At 40.6% G+C, this 17,027-nt stretch overlaps 1 protein-coding gene across 1 annotated transcript; it reads left to right on the top strand.

Moving 5' to 3' along the window:
- The first annotated feature begins 944 nt into the window (after positions 1–944).
- On the top strand, positions 945–15,133 carry RBBP7 (RB binding protein 7, chromatin remodeling factor). Its single transcript, XM_074967422.1, has 12 exons — positions 945–1,301; positions 1,646–1,790; positions 2,387–2,532; positions 4,488–4,661; positions 5,143–5,258; positions 7,770–7,930; positions 10,032–10,158; positions 10,362–10,439; positions 11,775–11,851; positions 12,448–12,505; positions 13,773–13,883; positions 14,951–15,133. Exons 1-12 carry the CDS (start codon positions 1,286–1,288, stop codon positions 15,017–15,019), a joined length of 1,278 nt encoding a protein of 425 aa, XP_074823523.1. The 5' UTR covers positions 945–1,285; the 3' UTR covers positions 15,020–15,133.
- Positions 15,134–17,027: the final 1,894 nt, after the last annotated feature.

The following is a 17,027-nucleotide window of genomic DNA, read 5'->3' as shown; positions in this document are numbered from 1 at the left end:
TTTGTCTAATTGGAGTAGCGGATTATTAAAACAGGACCCTAGATTTTGCTTATATTGTAGAATGATTTGAACTATACTGGCTTCTTTGTAGCAGAAAAGAGGAAGGTTTTTTTGCCAAACTTAAAATTCCTGATAAACGTATGAGGACGCTCACATCTCTCCATTTTAGAGCATGTTCAGTGGGTGTCTCTGTGATATGAATCAAGCTGGTTTTACTTGTTGCAGGCCTTGTCTGAACAACCCTGAGTGCTGGTATTGGCAGGCTGACCTGTAATGCTGATATGCACCGTTGCCACTCTCCCTGAATGCATCCGATGAAGTGAGCTCTAGCTTACAAAAGCTTATGCTCAAATACATTTTTTAGTCTCTAAGGTGCCACAAGTCCTCTTGTTCTTTTTGCGGATACAGACTAACACGGCTGCTACTCTGAAACCTCTCCCTAAAACTAATGAGTCTCACCCCTGTGTTTCACTGGCAGCCCCCCCCCCGGGGGCAGAGTCCTTGAGGCTCTTCCTGCTCAGGGCTTGAGTGCCTGGTTTGAAAGAGACGTTTCTCTTTCAGGGCGGGGATAAAAACCTTTTTCGGCCAGGCCTGAAGCGTCAAAAACCAGGGAGTCAATCAAAATACGCCCCCCCCCGTCTCTGTTTAAGGAAACGGATGATTTTTACGCCAACCTCCCGCTCTGCTGGGGGCGGGGCGCTGGCCCATGAGCACGTGGCGTGGGGAACGGTTGCTGCGGGGGGGAGCAGCCGCCTGGGCATTCTGGCCGTTTGGCCTCACGGCTGCCCGGGGGCCCGAGGAGCGCTGACGTCACTGCTAATGGGAGGGGTGGGGGCACGCGGTTTGTTTTGCCGCGTCAGGCAGGGGGAGGGGCTTGCTGGGCCGCTCGGCACCTCTCCACCCGTCCTTTGCCCCGCCCCCCGCTGTTGGGCGCTCTCCTCCTGGGCATGCGCCCATCTGCCTGAGCGAGCCCCGGAAGAGGTGGTGGCCGGGGGGCGGGCTTGTTGAGCTTGGCTCAGGCTCGCCGCCCCCGTTCATTGGGCGCTGCCTCGGGGTCGTGGCGGTCTGACCCGGGAGCGCAGCCGGGTCGCTGCGCACGCGCTCTGGCGGCGGCGCGGGTTGGCGAGTCTCTCGGAGTCCAAGCCAACGGTTTGGAGGGAGAACGAGGCCGTCTGGAACCCCCAGGGCCGGCGCGCGAGCGGCCGCTTCATCCGCGGCGGAGACGGCGGCGCCAGCTCCGCCGGGGGGAGGGGAGCGCAGCGCGGGAGGGAGCCCCACGCACAAAATGGCGAATAAAGAGAGTAAGAGACGGCGGGGCCCGGCCGGTGCCTGTTCGGGCTGCAGGGTCGGGGGTCGGGGGGTTTCTTCTCCCCGGGCAAGGCGAGGTGGGGGCGTCTCTCGGGGCGGGCGGCGGGTCGGGGCGATCCCGGTGCCGCGGGGCTGAGCGGCCCGCAGCGCGCGCGGAGGGGAGCGCGTGGCCGGGCGGAGCCGCCGCTGGGTCTCGCCGCGAGCGGGCGTCGGCTTAGGGGGAAAAAAAATAAAACGCGAAGCCGCGGGTGTTTCCGCCTCCCTCACCCGCCCCGGCTCCTGGGAGCCGCCGGCCTAGCGCGCCTCTGCCTGTCTGTCTGTCCGCCCGTCCGTGCAGTGTTCGAGGACACCGTGGAGGAGCGTGTCATCAACGAAGAGTACAAAATCTGGAAGAAGAACACCCCGTTCCTGTATGACCTGGTGATGACCCACGCCCTCGAGTGGCCCAGCCTCACGGTGCAGTGGCTGCCTGATGTGACGAGGTGAGACTGCTGCCTGCACTCCCGTTACCTGCGTAAACCCTCCTGTGCCGTGTTGAGGATAAACTTTTAGGGTGCCAGTAAAAGTAGAAGCTCGCAAGAGGGACATAATCTCTATTTAAGCAGTCAGTCCTGTCTTCAGTATCTGAACTACTCCTCTTACTTCACCGCAGAATAAAGAGCTCACTGCTTGGGGTACCAAAACTGGAAAATCTGTTCAATGTCAAAAGCCTTTACCTGCATTAACATGGATTTACCATAGCAGGGGCTGATGTCAAAATGCCTCTACTTAAAGTATGTGCGCATAGAAGTCTTATTTATACTATTCAAGCAGTAGTGACAAACGCTCTAAAAGACGGATGTCAGTTTTATTAAAGATGTACTTGTCAGATTTACTGATGTCAAGAACACCTGGAGCTCTACTTGTAAACATATATGCTGATATGCCTAATATGGTAGGGGAAAGTGTTTTTCCCAATAAATCTGTAGTCTCCCATAGAAATTGGGATGATACAGAAGAACTTTGCCTCTAAAAAATATTTACAAGTATAGTATAACTGTGTTCAACTTTTTGTAAGACCGTCTCTTTTATTGAACAGGCCTGAAGGAAAGGATTATGCCCTTCATTGGCTAGTGTTGGGAACACATACCTCCGATGAACAAAACCATTTGGTTGTTGCAAGGGTCCAGATTCCTAATGATGATGCTCAGTTTGATGCGTCTCACTATGATAGTGAGAAGGGAGGTGAGTAGTGCAGGAATTTTTAGATTGTGTTGTTCTAGCAGCAGTGTTAAACAGTACATATCTTGTTTAATTGCATTCTAACTTTAACTTTAAAAATATTTTTCTTAAGAGTCTATTTGTATACTAAATTTGTTTATTGTATATAACAGTGACTCTCAACCTTTCCAGACTACTATATGCCTTTCAGGAGACTGATTTGTCTTGCATAACCCAAATTTCACCTCACTTAAAAGACTACTTGCTTACAAAATCAGACTTAAAAATACAAAAGTATCACAGAACACTGTAACTGAAAAATTGATTATTTTCTCATCTTTATCATATAATTTATAAAGTAAATCTATTGGAATATAAATATTGTACTTACCTTTCCATCTCTAGTATATAGAGCCGTATACACAAGTCAATGTCTGTATTTTAGTTTGTACTAACCTCGCTAGTGCTTTTTATGTAGCCTGTTATAAAACTAGGCAAATATCTAGATGAGTTGATGTACCCCTTGGAAGACCTCTGCATACCCCCATGGATATGTGTGCCATTGGTATATAGTGTAGTTCTAGAACTGGGGTGTGTGATTCCCTTTCTGGGGGTGTGAGACATGCCAGCTTTTTTTAGAAGGTAAATCATCGAAAACACAAATTAAGCACAGGCACGTAAGTACAACTACTTTGTTTCATCAAATCTATGTATTTATTAACAGCATACGTTTTTTAACCATTACTGTAATATACAAACAACAAATATGTCTAGGTTTAAAGAACTGACCTACTTCAACGATTTTTGATAAGGGGTGCAAGAACATATTTTGAGAACCAAAGGGGTGCAGACTGCAGTAAAGGTTAAGAACCACTGTTCTAGAGCCTTCATATATTTTACACTGACCCTTTTTAAAAAAATCTGAAAGCTGATAACAATTCGCGTTAAGTCAGTATTGGAGAACCTCCTGCAAAAGTCTTCTACAGTAACTCCTCACTTAACATTGTAGTTATGTTCCTGAAAAAAGCAATTTTAAGTGAAACGACGTTAAATGAATACAATTTCCCCATAAGATTAAATGTAAATGTGGGGGGGTTAGGTTCCAAGGACATTTTGGGAGGGCAGACAAAAGGCATTATGTACTGTACTGTACTGTACTGTGGTTGGGAGGTGCCCCTGGCTTACCCAGGCACAGCCCGCTGCTGGCGAGGACGCTAGGAAGCACCTTGCACAGCAGCAGCGACAGCTTTCCCCCAGAAGAACAGGTGCCGACTTTGCCAGGGGATGCTCCAGGCCCACCTCTTCCCACCCCCACTCCACCTCCTCTCTGGAGCATGCCACGTCCCTGCTCCTCCCCCTCTTTCCCAGCACTTCCCTGCCACCAAACAGCTGTTTGACGGCGCTTAGGACTTTCTGGGAGGGAGAGGGAGGAGGTGGAGAAGAGGAACTTGTTCAATGCTCCCTTGCAAAGTCGCTGCTCTTTGACAGAATCTTACAAGCAGTGGACAGAGCAGGCAGCCAAATGATGTTCTAAGGGAGCATTGCACAACTTTAAACGAGCATGTTCCCTAATGGAGCAGTGACGTAAATTCGAAACAACATTAAGCGGGAGGACGTTAAGTGAAGAGTTTCTGTATTGGACATAAATGTTGACTTCATTAGGTCTTTCATTTGTGACACTAAATCAAACTGGTAGACTAGCTTGAGCAAGAGATGTTCTGAAGGTGTTATGGCTGGTCGCTACTTATTGTGATGACCTGTTCAGTTTAACAATACTTCACTGCTATCAAAATAAGATCACTTTTAAGATTTTATATTAAAGGGGTGTAATGTAATTAATCTTCCATGTGACTTGTATTACTACGTTAAACAACTTGCGATTATGAAAAGCCTGAGAACACTGGCTTAACACACTTGAAATAGTTCACATGATTTTAACCAAAAACATTTTTTTATATGTATTTAAAAAAAAAATCTAGAATTTGGTGGCTTTGGATCTGTAACTGGTAAAATTGAAACTGAAATTAAAATTAACCATGAAGGTGAAGTAAATCGTGCTCGCTACATGCCCCAGAACCCGTGCATCATTGCTACAAAAACACCTTCCTCTGATGTGCTGGTTTTTGATTACACCAAACATCCATCTAAACCAGGTGGGTCAAACTGCTTGAATTTGTATACAGTATCTTCTCTAGTATAACACATGTAGTCTAGAAACAAAGTGTAATAACATGAGTCTGACAGTAGTCTGGTTTATTGTATTGTGATGCGAAAGCACTACGTGTCTGAAGGTGCTTTAACTCCCGTGCTAGTTAAAAACAATTTGGATTAGTTAGAATATGCTTGGGGTAATTAAGCTCAGGAATTTTGTCTAGGTATTTCAGACTTGAGGTGATAGAGCAGGAGGACCCTCTGTGGCTATCTTTAGCTATCATCAAGTGTCTTGTAACCTACTCTGAACACGAAATTGAAAAGCAAATCCTGTTTCTCCTTGTAGTAAGCATATGCAGACAATTTTGCAGTTTTATTTTATTTTGCAATGCAAAAAATAAAAATTCCATCAATTATAATCCATCATATCCTTATTGTTTAAAGGAGCTCTAAGAGCTAAACAATGGTTTGGTTCTTTTTCAGACCCAAGTGGAGAATGTAATCCTGACCTTAGGCTAAGAGGACACCAAAAAGAAGGCTACGGTTTATCATGGAATTCCAATTTGAGTGGACACCTTCTCAGTGCATCTGATGATCATGTAAGAAACTAACTTCCTCCTTTGTTAATACAAAACAAAAGGAAGAGTTGCTGATTCACATGGCCTAATAGTATTTTTCTCCATAAAATCTCTTCCACTGGTCTTCTCCATCCAGCGTGCATCAAAATGTCTTCATATTTTAAATTTTAGATGTTCATGTTTCTATCCTTTATACCCTGAAAGCCCGCTTACCATGACACATCATCCTTAACAGAAGGAGGTTGCGACACCTCTATAGCTAGTTAATGCCTATCCTGTAATAGCTACTCTTGGGGGTATTCTTCACACACAAAAATTAAAAAATTCTGCTTTTAAAAATTCTGCATATTTTATCTATCAAAATAATGTAATATAATCACACCAGTTTCAATTGTTTTGGTAATTTATTTAAACTATAATACAGAAAAAAGTCAGTAAACTATTCAGCATTTCCTAAAAACATGAAAGTTGCAAACACTGTAGCTAACACCCTGCATTCCAGTTAAATTACATTACAGAACACCAAACAGCCAAAAAAAAAAGTAGAATTTCATTTTAAATTGCTCCAATTTTCACACACCAGTCATACAGTTTTGCTAATCATTATCCTGGACCTGGCTGGGTACTTTGGGAAGTGCAGGGTTCTGATTGTCCTGACATTTTATTGACTGCTTGGTAAATGTTTTATTTGCCCCCGGTCTTTTTTTAATGGCTAAGTAAAATAAATCCTGAGCTGTAATCTAACTCTATTATGCCACTTTGGCACAGGAAAAAAAGTAAGAAAGTACATAGATCTTCTTAGCTGATTCCCTGACTGTCATTTATAAGGCTTTACATCATTCCGGCAATGTAGGGGCCTTAAAACTTTTACAGGTTTTATGCTCCTGGGGGAATTGACTAAGAATGTTAATGTTCCTATTGTTAGTTAACTGTTCCCAATGTGTGTTGGTTTTTTTGGTTTGTTTTTTTAATACTGGAAAAATACACCAAACCTTTAATTTCAAAGTAATCTTACAGAAGAAAGGAAGGAAGAAAAAGCAAATAATTATGTGAGGGTGTTATTCTTGGGATTAGACACTTGCATCAAGATACTCCACAGCCATGGTTGCATATATGGCAATTCTCACAGGTGACTTAAAAGCTGAAGCGGCATTCCAGACCTTGACTTTCACTCGGAGACTTGCAGAAAAGTAGCTCGCTCCTGTAGCTTTGGTAAAGGGATGTTACCTGGTGGGGCTATGAAATATTCCTCAACTGTTTCTCTGGCCTTTCGCAGCAGCTCCTCAGTGCAATTGCCTTCTGTGATGTTATCTTCTCTGAGATACAGACATCTGTCCTCTAGTACTGAATCCACTGGTTCTACCCCTTCTGTGTTAACAGCATGAAGTTGATAGTTACTAGGCAGGCAGGCTGCTGCTACATTGCTGCCTCAGAGAATGAGATCAATTTAACCATCAACAGCAACATTAACAATGGTTGCTTTTTCTTTTAATTTAAGTCTTTATTTTCAAAAATTGTTATGCTTTAAACCGTTAAATTACTCCATTTAAGAACAGTATACTATCTCATTTGCTTAGCTGTGCGATCTTCTGATGAAAGAACAATAGTGGAAAGTAAACTTGAAGGATTTTGGTTTGAGTAGAATCTTACACAGCTTCATGCAAATACAGTGACAGAAACTTCTTGAATGTGTCAGGTCAATAGCCATATATTCCAGGACGAAACTTGACAACTCTCTTCCTGATTACTGAAAGATACTGGATGTAGTCATACATGTACTGATCAGAATCAATCCAGATGAAGTTTTAAAAACTATCACTAGAGGCCAAGTCTGTTTTATTTATCTGGAACACCATGAACTGGGAAATACAGCCCTCTGTACTACTACTGGGTGCTCTAAAACTTTGGGATCATCCCCATACAGAATCTTGGCCTTTTTCTAGGCAGGCAGGCTGCTACATTTCTGCCTCAGGGACAGAGCCTGCCTTGTGCATAATAAAAAGCCCTACCCTTCCACACCGGTCTCTCGCTTGTTGGCATGCACGCACATCCAACCCTGCCCCCTGACAGTGATCAATGTCTCCCACACAGGCATGCACGCCAGCCCTCCTCCCCCTGCAGTGTTTTGTGTCTCTGAGGCTGGTCGAAGTATTTGGTGGACTACAAAAACTACATTCTAATAAAGTCTGGGCAGAGACCCCAGTAGGAATATTATAGACTTCCTTTGGCTTCAGTAAGTTTTCTTTTTATAGGCAGTTATGATGGTGGTGTTTAAGGGCATAACTTCATTAAATGAGGCTTTTTAAAAGACAAGAATGATGGTCTCAAGTTACAGAAAACACATGAATGCCAGCAGTGTGGCATAACTATGTTAACAGTTCTAAAACCTCTGAATTTTGATCTTGTATTCTGATATCAGACAACATAATTGGAATACAACTAAATTACTATCCATATACTGAAAGATTTACACCAGGAAAGCAAGTCTGAACAATAAATTACATTGTATTAAAATGTGACTTTTGTCTGCAGACTGTTTGTCTGTGGGATATAAGTGCAGGACCAAAAGAAGGCAAAGTTGTTGATGCTAAAGCAATCTTTACGGGACATTCTGCAGTAGTAGAAGATGTGGCATGGCATCTGCTTCATGAATCTTTATTTGGATCAGTTGCTGATGATCAGAAGCTTATGATGTAAGTTTGGGAGGAGAGTTGGGGGTGGGGAGAAGCTGAGCAGTTCTCTGGAACTTATAATTATTTGCCTGCTTGTCGATGCAACAGTCTAGACAAGCATTGCACACTGCTTAATTAAAGAAAGATATCTGTTCAGGCTATGAGGTGGCCTGCAATCCTAAAATACTCTAGTCTTCTGTTGCATTAACATGAAGTTAAATAACCTAGATTTTACAGCATTACTTGTATTTCTAGGAATCTGGATAGGAATAATCCTAAATGTGCATTTCCTTCTATTTGTCTTACTGTTCAATGTTACTATATGTTCCATTCTATGCATTCGATGAAGTGGACTGTAGCCCACAAAAGCTTATGCTCAAATACATTTGTTAGTCTCCAAGGTGCCACAAATACTCCTGTTCTTTTTGTGGATACAGACTAAGACGGCTACTGCTCTGAAACTGTTCAGTGTTGATTTTCTTACTAAGACTACATTGTAAATCTAGATCTGTGGTTAAACAAATGGTGAATGGGAATCCTGATTCTACAGTTTCTCTTGTGACCTACAAATTTTGGGTTCTTTTATGGTCCCATCATTGTAGGTGCAGAGCCATGTTGCTGTGATCCATAGAACCCCTGCTCAGCTGCCACCTAATCTTGTGGGTGTCTAAAATCACTAGACGCCTAAATTTCTGCTGTAAAAAGTTCCTTAGCACCTAAGTTTCTACCTCCAAATATGTGCATTGCTGCCTTAGGTAGGCATCCGGACACCTAAGCCCCAGTGCAATTCTCAAACCAGGTGAAGATCTGTGTTGCCCTCCCTATCTCTCCTGTGGGCCGGATCTGGCATGTGTGTGATCTGAGCACAAAACAGCCACTTGGTTATGGCATATACTGAGGGGTAGGGAGAGAGTGTTTCTCAGTCGCGCCTGTTGAAGTTGTTCCACTTTAGCCCAATGAATGTTTGTAATATAGAGACAGTGAGGATGACTCTGTAGTCCAGTGATAGGGCACTTGCCTGAGAATTGGGAAACCCTGCTCAAATCCATTCTCCATAATCATGCGGAAGGAGGAATTTAACCTGGGTCTTCCATATTCCAGGTGAGTAACCTAACCAACGGGGGCTAAAAGTTATAAGGGAGGCTGTCACTGCTGTTCCCTCCTCAAGTCCTTTTGTTAAGCTAAGGCTTTGTGCCTCAATCTTAATGTATTTATCCTCACAATACCCAGGAATTACAGTAGAAGGGGCACAGAGAGGCTAAGTAACTTGACGAAGGTCACACATGGAATCTGCAGTGGAGCAGAAAATTGAACCTAGCCTCACCAAGTCTTATGCTGGTGCCCTAACCCCTGGATCATCCTTCCCCTTGATTGACCTGATAATTCTATTTAAAAGCAAGCTGCAAATACCATCAGGTCAGGTGGACTGACTAAATATTAATCTAGTGCTCTGAACTTTTTCAGAGATGTGAGGAATCCAATCATAACTGTTTACTCTAACAAATTACTTGATAGACTAATCATTCCCCTTGATAAAAGGGAAAACTCTTGAGGTTGTACAGTGAATGCTTTGTTTTTGCCAAAAAGTGAAATACCTGGCTGCTATAAACCTTCTAACTGATTAGTATGTTCTAAAACAGATGGGATTGTACCAGTATGGAATGACAAATGACTCTCAATCCCCACCGCTGCCTTTTTTTTGTTGTTTTTTTTTAAATGTTGAAACTTGTATACCAGGCTTTTCAGCCTGGAAGGAATGTTTTAGTCCCAAAGTAACGTTTGTTAACTTTGTACAGATATTTAATGTGTACGGTTTTTATGTAGTATGAAATGAGTGTTAACTTTGTGACCAATGTTCATTCCACTATGGCCTGTTTAGATGAAAAGTTAGTGCGCAGCATACTAGTGTGCTGTAGATCCACACACCCTAGCTTGCTGGATGCAAACTGTTCATTTAGGCAAGTCTTCAGACTGGGTTGTTTCAAGAACAGAACTCTTGCTGCAAAAGTCAGTGCTGAATAGGGTTTAGTGTGTGAGAACTGGTTCTCCCTTCTACCACCTTTGACTGGCATTTTTTTTTTTTTTGTGTTCTTCCTTTTTCCCACCCCTTCATCCAAAAAAGTTGGGACACGAGGTCCAATACTACATCCAAGCCAAGTCATTCTGTAGATGCCCATACAGCCGAGGTCAACTGCCTGTCCTTCAATCCCTACAGCGAGTTCATTCTAGCAACTGGTTCTGCTGACAAGGTGTTTTACTTATGTATATTTTTAACATACTATACAAATTGAATGTATATGCTCCTAAAAGTGTGCTTAGACACTAGTCACAAATGCCAATAAAACAAGTGCAAAGGGTAGCTAAAATGTATTAATTGAAAATTGAGTAACTTCAGAGGCTTTTGGAGTAAAAGTATCTTTTTTTTTTTTTTTTTTTCCCCTTTCCCTCACAGACTGTGGCTTTGTGGGATCTGCGAAACCTTAAATTAAAACTTCATTCTTTTGAGTCTCATAAGGATGAAATCTTTCAGGTGGGCACAAGAAAAATGAATAACTTGAAGGTTTTAGAATAAGATTGTGCATATTGCTGAGAGCTCCGGATCAGGTGGGAATATGGTTTGGAATTCTGATATTGTGATCAATTGAAATATATCTGATCACTGAGATCTGTTTCAAGAACTAATAGCTGAACTAATGCCACTATTAAGCCTTAGTTTAAGCAACATAGGTAATGTGAGTAGACTTTTTTCCTCTTCTCCCCCCAAAGTATATTCACAAGTCTGGCTTTCTAACTTGCTGCTTTAACAGCAGCACACAAACTGGCGTTTTATGGGAAATGCTTCATTAGATGCTCTCTCACTAGGATTAAAATAAAATTTATAGGGCAAGTATAAAAGCCCAGCAGCTTTTCTCAGTAGAATTTAAAACAATTCTTGTCTATGTATCTGTGCCTCCCCCAAATCCTTCAGTGTGCCCTGAAAGATAACAGATTTGGGCTATTTCAGATGGGTAAAGAATAGATTCTGAAGTTGAGGATCCCTCTCAAAGAAATCCTGGGCACCAGTTTCCTCTCAGAGGGTTCTCCAGCTTTGAGCACTCTGCACTAGCTGTAGCACGGCATGCGGGGAGAGATGGTTCTTAACAGTAGCAGATCACAAGCCATTTATGGATTTATAGATGACAATCAGCTCTCCAAAACCAACTGGTAACTAATCAGCCAGTGTAGATCCAGAAGATTGCTTTCATGTGCACCTGAGAAGATATGCACAGGGAAGCTGTCTTTTTGTTTGAGTCAAAAAAATCTCCTAAGATATGTATGATAGAGGTCTGGAGTATAAGACTTAGCTTGACCCAGACTCATGTTCCTAAAATATGTATTTCCAAAAAAAAATTCAAAAACAGAAGGCAATTCTAATTCCAAATATTCCCTTAAAGCTGTGAGACTTTATTCAATTACTATTCATTTTATGTATGATTAGGCAGGTTTAAAAGTGACTTGTGGACACACTTGACCATTGTAGAAAATGGAACTAAATAATACTGACCCTTTATGGTAGTATAACAGTTTTTAATGGTATATTTCTTGTGGTTGGATTTCTTCCATGAGGAAACTTAAGATCCTCTGAATTGAAGGAAAGCCTTGATATTGGAGTACATGAAGTGAGAAGTAGTCTATATATTTTTGAGTCTAACTTCTCTAAACTTGTCCTTTTTTATTAAAAATGTTGGTCAGTTATGGCCGTAGCAGTTCAAGCACTGATAGTTAAAACTGGCAATGTTGGTCACATCTAAAGTTACCAGTTCAGAATACATGCAAAGTCAGTAACTTCATATTCCTATTTTTGAGAGATGTTCTCTTCTTACAGGTTCACTGGTCTCCTCATAATGAAACAATTCTTGCTTCAAGTGGTACTGATCGTCGGCTAAACGTATGGGATCTAAGGTAAAGAGTGATTCTATTCCTTTATTTAAAACCTATGTGTAGGTAGCAGACAAATATCCAATATATGCAGTAGGCTTTGCATTTGTACTTAAATTGTAGGCTTAATTATTTTTAGGGATAAGCTTTTTTTCTATTTAAAAACTAGCAAACTTCAGTGTAGGAATACTATGCTGTCTTTTTACTGATCTTTGCCAGTTATGATGGGGGGGAAAGCTTCTGAACAACTTTGCATGTCTTTCCCCCCCATCTTTTTAGTAATAAGTGATCTCTGCCCCAAGGGTCCTTTATTGATCTAATCTGCAGAATCTGATTTTTTCAGTAACCAGTTGTGATGACCCATGTTTGAGGATTAAAACTTCTGGTGAAGAATAAGCAGCAAGAGTAGGAATTGAAAACAAAGATATTTTCTCAGCGCGAGTGCCCCTGATAGGAGAAGGGCATAACCCTCCATTTTTTTTTTTTTACTATTTTTTACTTTACTACTTTTTTAAAACCTTAATTCACAAATTGGCTTCTTGCTTGCTTCAGTGAGATTAACTACTTCAAGATTAAGGGTTTAAATATACTTCCTTTAAACAGCATTGTTTTCTTTACAGTAAAATTGGAGAAGAGCAATCTGCAGAGGATGCAGAAGATGGGCCTCCTGAACTTTTGGTATGTATTTGCTGTCTTTAGCTTGAAGACCTGTTGATGCCTCATAAGAACTTATATCTTTATTCTTAGACTAAAGAACTGCAATAGCAGACCAGACCAATAATCTGTCTAATCCAGGATTTTACTTCAGGCAAATTCTTCAACGCCCCACTATCTCTCGGTACTTGATTGTGGCTCTCAACTGCTAAGTGAGTTTTAAGGCAGTGGTTCTTAATGCTCCTTTGTATAAGTGCTGCGCAGAGTGCCATTGCTGCAGTAGGGCTGCAGTGTTGCCTATATCCAAGGTCAGGTAGAGTCTAGAAAACACAGCTGTAGGTTATACTTTTAACTATGTATAAACCAAAGCTAAACTACTACCTCAAGTTATCATTGAAACAAAGTATAGTGTTTAATGTTTCCTAGGTAGATAGTCATTTAGGGGTCTTAGCAACTTAATGCTGCTATAAATGGCTGTGTTGCTAATAGCAACCTTACAGGAGGAAAGGAAATATTGTGAAATAGCTTCTTTAGTTCATGTTAGGCTCTCCATCAAATGATTTACAAGCAACCACTATATTTTGTGTACAACTATGTGGGAAAACAGTTGCTATTGGTTGACTTCCACATCCAGTAAGAACTCTTCATCTTGCTTCTGAGTAAAATAACCTAATATAGAGCTTTATGAAAAGGCAGGAGGGTGCTGTGCCAAGTAACACAGGTAGCAAGAATGCTTTTTAAAATGGTGTTTCCTGCCTTCTCCTCAACAGTCCTGATCTGAAGTGTGTGTGTGGGCGGCATATACATGTTGTTTGTGGAGTATGTGTTAAGGCAGCTTCTTTAAAACTGCACCTCAGATCTCCAGTTACAGTAGAACCTCAGAGTTATGAACACCAGAGTTAAGAACTGACTAGTCAGCCCCACACACCTCATTTGGAATAGGCAGCAGCAGAGACGCGGGGGGAGAAAGGCAAATACAGGACAGCACCATGTTAAACGTAAACTACTAAATAATAAAGGGAAAGCAGCATTTTTCTACTGCATAGTAAAGTTTCAAAGCTGTATTAAGTCAGTGTTCAGTTGTAAATTTTTGAAAGAACAACCATAACGCTTTGTTCAGAGTTTCGAACAACCTCCATTCCCTAGTTGTTTGTAACTCTGAGGTTCTACTGTACGTAGTTATACCTTCGTTTTACTTTGTTAGCTAATGAGAATAGGAAATTAAAATATTTCACTACTTCAGTAATTGTCTAGAGATGTCTTGGGTCATTAAATTTGATCTTCTTAACAGTTTATTCATGGAGGACACACTGCAAAGATTTCAGATTTTAGTTGGAACCCTAACGAACCCTGGGTAATCTGCTCTGTATCTGAGGACAACATAATGCAAATATGGCAAATGGTGAGTGTCAAACTTAATTTCTGTATTGCTTTCTGCTTCATTATATAAATGAAAAAGGAGGTTATCCTTCTCTTAAAAAAGACAGACCATGTCTCATGTAGGCAATCTTTTTCCTCTAACTAAATGCATTTAACTTATGACCTGAACATTAAGACTAATATTCATACAAAAAAAGTTATCTGTTATGACTTGTATATCATTTTGAATTTTATTAAGAATATCTTGAACTAAAATGGCTAATTTCTAATATATACCAAAAATATCCATTTCAACAGATGAGTTAACTGGAGCTAAGTTGATATTTTAGTATCTTCAAAAGAAGGAAAAATAGATCTTCAGAGTGAGTTTGCAGATATTGCAGGTTTATGTTATGCTATGCTATCCAGAATCTAAGCTTTTGTTTTACAAATGGCTTCTAGAACTCCTAATTGCAAAGTTAACTGCATTTTTAAGACTTCTGGGAGTCATGTTGGCAGTCATTAATCCTAGTTAGTTACAGGATCTTAGTAGTAAAAGAGGAAGCCCTACATTATCGGAGTCCCTGTAAAGGCAGGACCATTGCCTAACAACATGCATTTGATAGAAATTGACACCACATGAGTTTATCCAGAAAACCACACCTACTTAAATAACATCAACTAAATGTATATACAGATGTACTCCCCTTCTATCAACTTGAGTTTTTTCCTTGTAAATTGAAGGATGTGTGTTTTTGGAAGCAAATTACTACTGGGATAGTAGTTTTAAAGTAAGACTGAAACTGGATATGAGATAGGGACAAAATCTTTTGGGTAAAGAGCTAAATGGATTACGATTAGCCTAAAGTGCATCAATTTCAAATATCATATACATACTTTTAATATTAGTGTTGATTAGTCTAGCCATTTTACGTAATCTTAAAACTGACTTCCCTCTTTAAAGCCAGGGAAATGGATACTTCTTTGAGAGCAGGATTATTTTCTCAGTGTCTGTTCCTCAGTTCTGCAGTCATATGACAGCTAAGATTTGAAAAAATACTGATCATCAAATGCGCCTACCACTTGTAATACAATAACTTGTGTCTCTAGGCTGAAAACATTTACAATGATGAAGAACCAGATATAGCAGCGTCAGAACTGGAGGGTCAAGGAACATAACTTTCTCCTTAGGAAAAGGAAGACAAGAATGTTGGGTGTTTGTGAAGTGGCTGACATTCATATAAATTATGTTATTTTTGGTTTTTGGTTGTGGTTTTTTTTTTTTTTTTTTTTTTTGACTACTATATACATTCAAAATATTCTCAGTTGAATGTTATGCTTATACCAATGCTTGATTTTTATCAAGCACAAAGCTTGTATAGTTGAATTTAATGGGATATCCCTGATTTATTTGTTTGTTTTTTTTTTTGGGGGGGGGGGGAGGGCACCTTGAAGTGAGCTATAGCAAACTGTACAGCATTTAGATATTGGGAAAAATAAGTGACTGAATACCAATGTCTATTTTTAAAACAAGCTTGCAGATTCCTGTAAATGATTAGACAACTCAAAATCCTCACTTTTCCTAGACTAAATGCATAAATGTTTTTATCATATGTAAAATGAGCTTTTCACTTTTACAGAACGCTTCCCTTATTGGCTTTGCATAAATAAACTTTTTTGAAGAAAATGTTTGGTATATTAATTGAAGAAGAAAATCTTAACTACTGCCTAGTGGCAGTGCTCTCCAAAGAATAGGGTGGGTACCTTTCCATGTTTGTCTGCATAGATGTAGAAGGTTGTGTGGAGGGACATGGGAGTTACCTGCTGCCTGATGTTAAAGCTTAATACTTAAACAGCTGTCCCCATTGTTCCCTCTCGTAGTATTTCTAATGATATTTAGCTATAGGGCTAAAGTATAAATGAGATCTGGATGGAGAGACAGATTCTGATCACAGAGGCACTTTAATGAAAGTCAAAACAAGTTACCTGTAGATATCTTCTTGGAAAAAGACACCTTTTCTTGTACTTGAACTTTATAAAGGACATCTTGCTCTGTGGCTAGATGGTCAACTTTCATATCCTTGTGTAAGTCTTCAGCAATGCTGTCTGTGAGGTTACTTTAAACCCAAAATCTTCATATTAAAAACAGTTGGTATTTAGGTATCATGGGCGAGGCCCCATACAAATATTATAAACTGCTATGTAGGAAGACCTCATTATTATAATAATCATTCACATACTTGTGGCCATAGTGCATGTTATATTATCTGGCTAGTGAAATACCTTTTTGTAGCATCCTCACTTTGTGGAGTGAAATACAAAAATAGACCTAGGAAAGGAGAGCGGATGATTCACTCAGTATGTATCTGAAATGGCATCTAACTGTTGGAGTAAACAATGTATTTTAGCTAACTAAATTGGATACAGCATACATCTAGACACTTCTATTGAATTTGGATGCATCAGCCTTTGAGGCAAGTGTCTCCTTAGCTGTAGAGGAGTTACATAATCTAGTCCTGTCTCTTAAATTAGAGTTACCTGCAAGCTCTTTAATTTCACTGTTTTTAATAGAGAAAAGATACCTATCCTCACTACATGTGTGAGTTTCTGTGAAGAGAAAGGATCTCTGCTTTTGGTGGGCCCATATCACACACAAGAATGACCATACTGAGTCAGACTAGTGGTCCATCTAGACCAGGGTCCTGTCTTCTGATAGTGGCCAATGCCAGATGCTTCAGAGGGAATGAACAGAATAAGGCAATTGAGTGATCAATCCCCTATCATCCAGTCCCAGTATCTGGCAGTCAGTTGCATCCCTGACCATCTTGGCCAATAGCCTTGATGGCCCTATCCTCCATGAACTTACCTAATTCTTTTTTGAACCCAGTTATGCTTTTGGCCTTCACAACATCCCTGGGCAATGAACTCCATAGGATGACTGCACTATGTGAAGTACTTGCTTTTGTTTGTTTTAAACCTGCTGCCTATTAATTTCGTTAGGTGACCCCCTGCTTTTTGTGTTTGTGAAGGGGTAAATAACACTTCCTCCACACTGTTCATGATTTTATAAACCTCTGTCATATAGCCCATCTGTCTTCTCTTTTCCGAGATGAACAGTCCCACTCTTTTTAATCTCTCCTCCTGTGGAACTTCAATTTCCCTAATCATTTTTGTTGCCCTTCTCTGT

The sequence above is a fragment of the Natator depressus genome, chromosome 1 (assembly GCF_965152275.1).
Source record: "Natator depressus isolate rNatDep1 chromosome 1, rNatDep2.hap1, whole genome shotgun sequence".
NCBI classification, from domain to species: Eukaryota; Metazoa; Chordata; order Testudines; family Cheloniidae; genus Natator; species Natator depressus.
Note: the sequence above shows the minus strand (reverse complement) of the source record. Positions and strands in the feature narration are given on the sequence as shown.

Excerpts from the sequence above, each read along its gene's own strand:
- RBBP7 (XM_074967422.1), top strand. Across the intron at positions 4,662-5,142 it reads CAAACATCCATCTAAACCAG|ACCCAAGTGGAGAATGTAAT; the intron begins GTGGGTCAAACT and ends GTTCTTTTTCAG. Across the intron at positions 7,931-10,031 it reads GATGATCAGAAGCTTATGAT|TTGGGACACGAGGTCCAATA; the intron begins GTAAGTTTGGGA and ends CATCCAAAAAAG.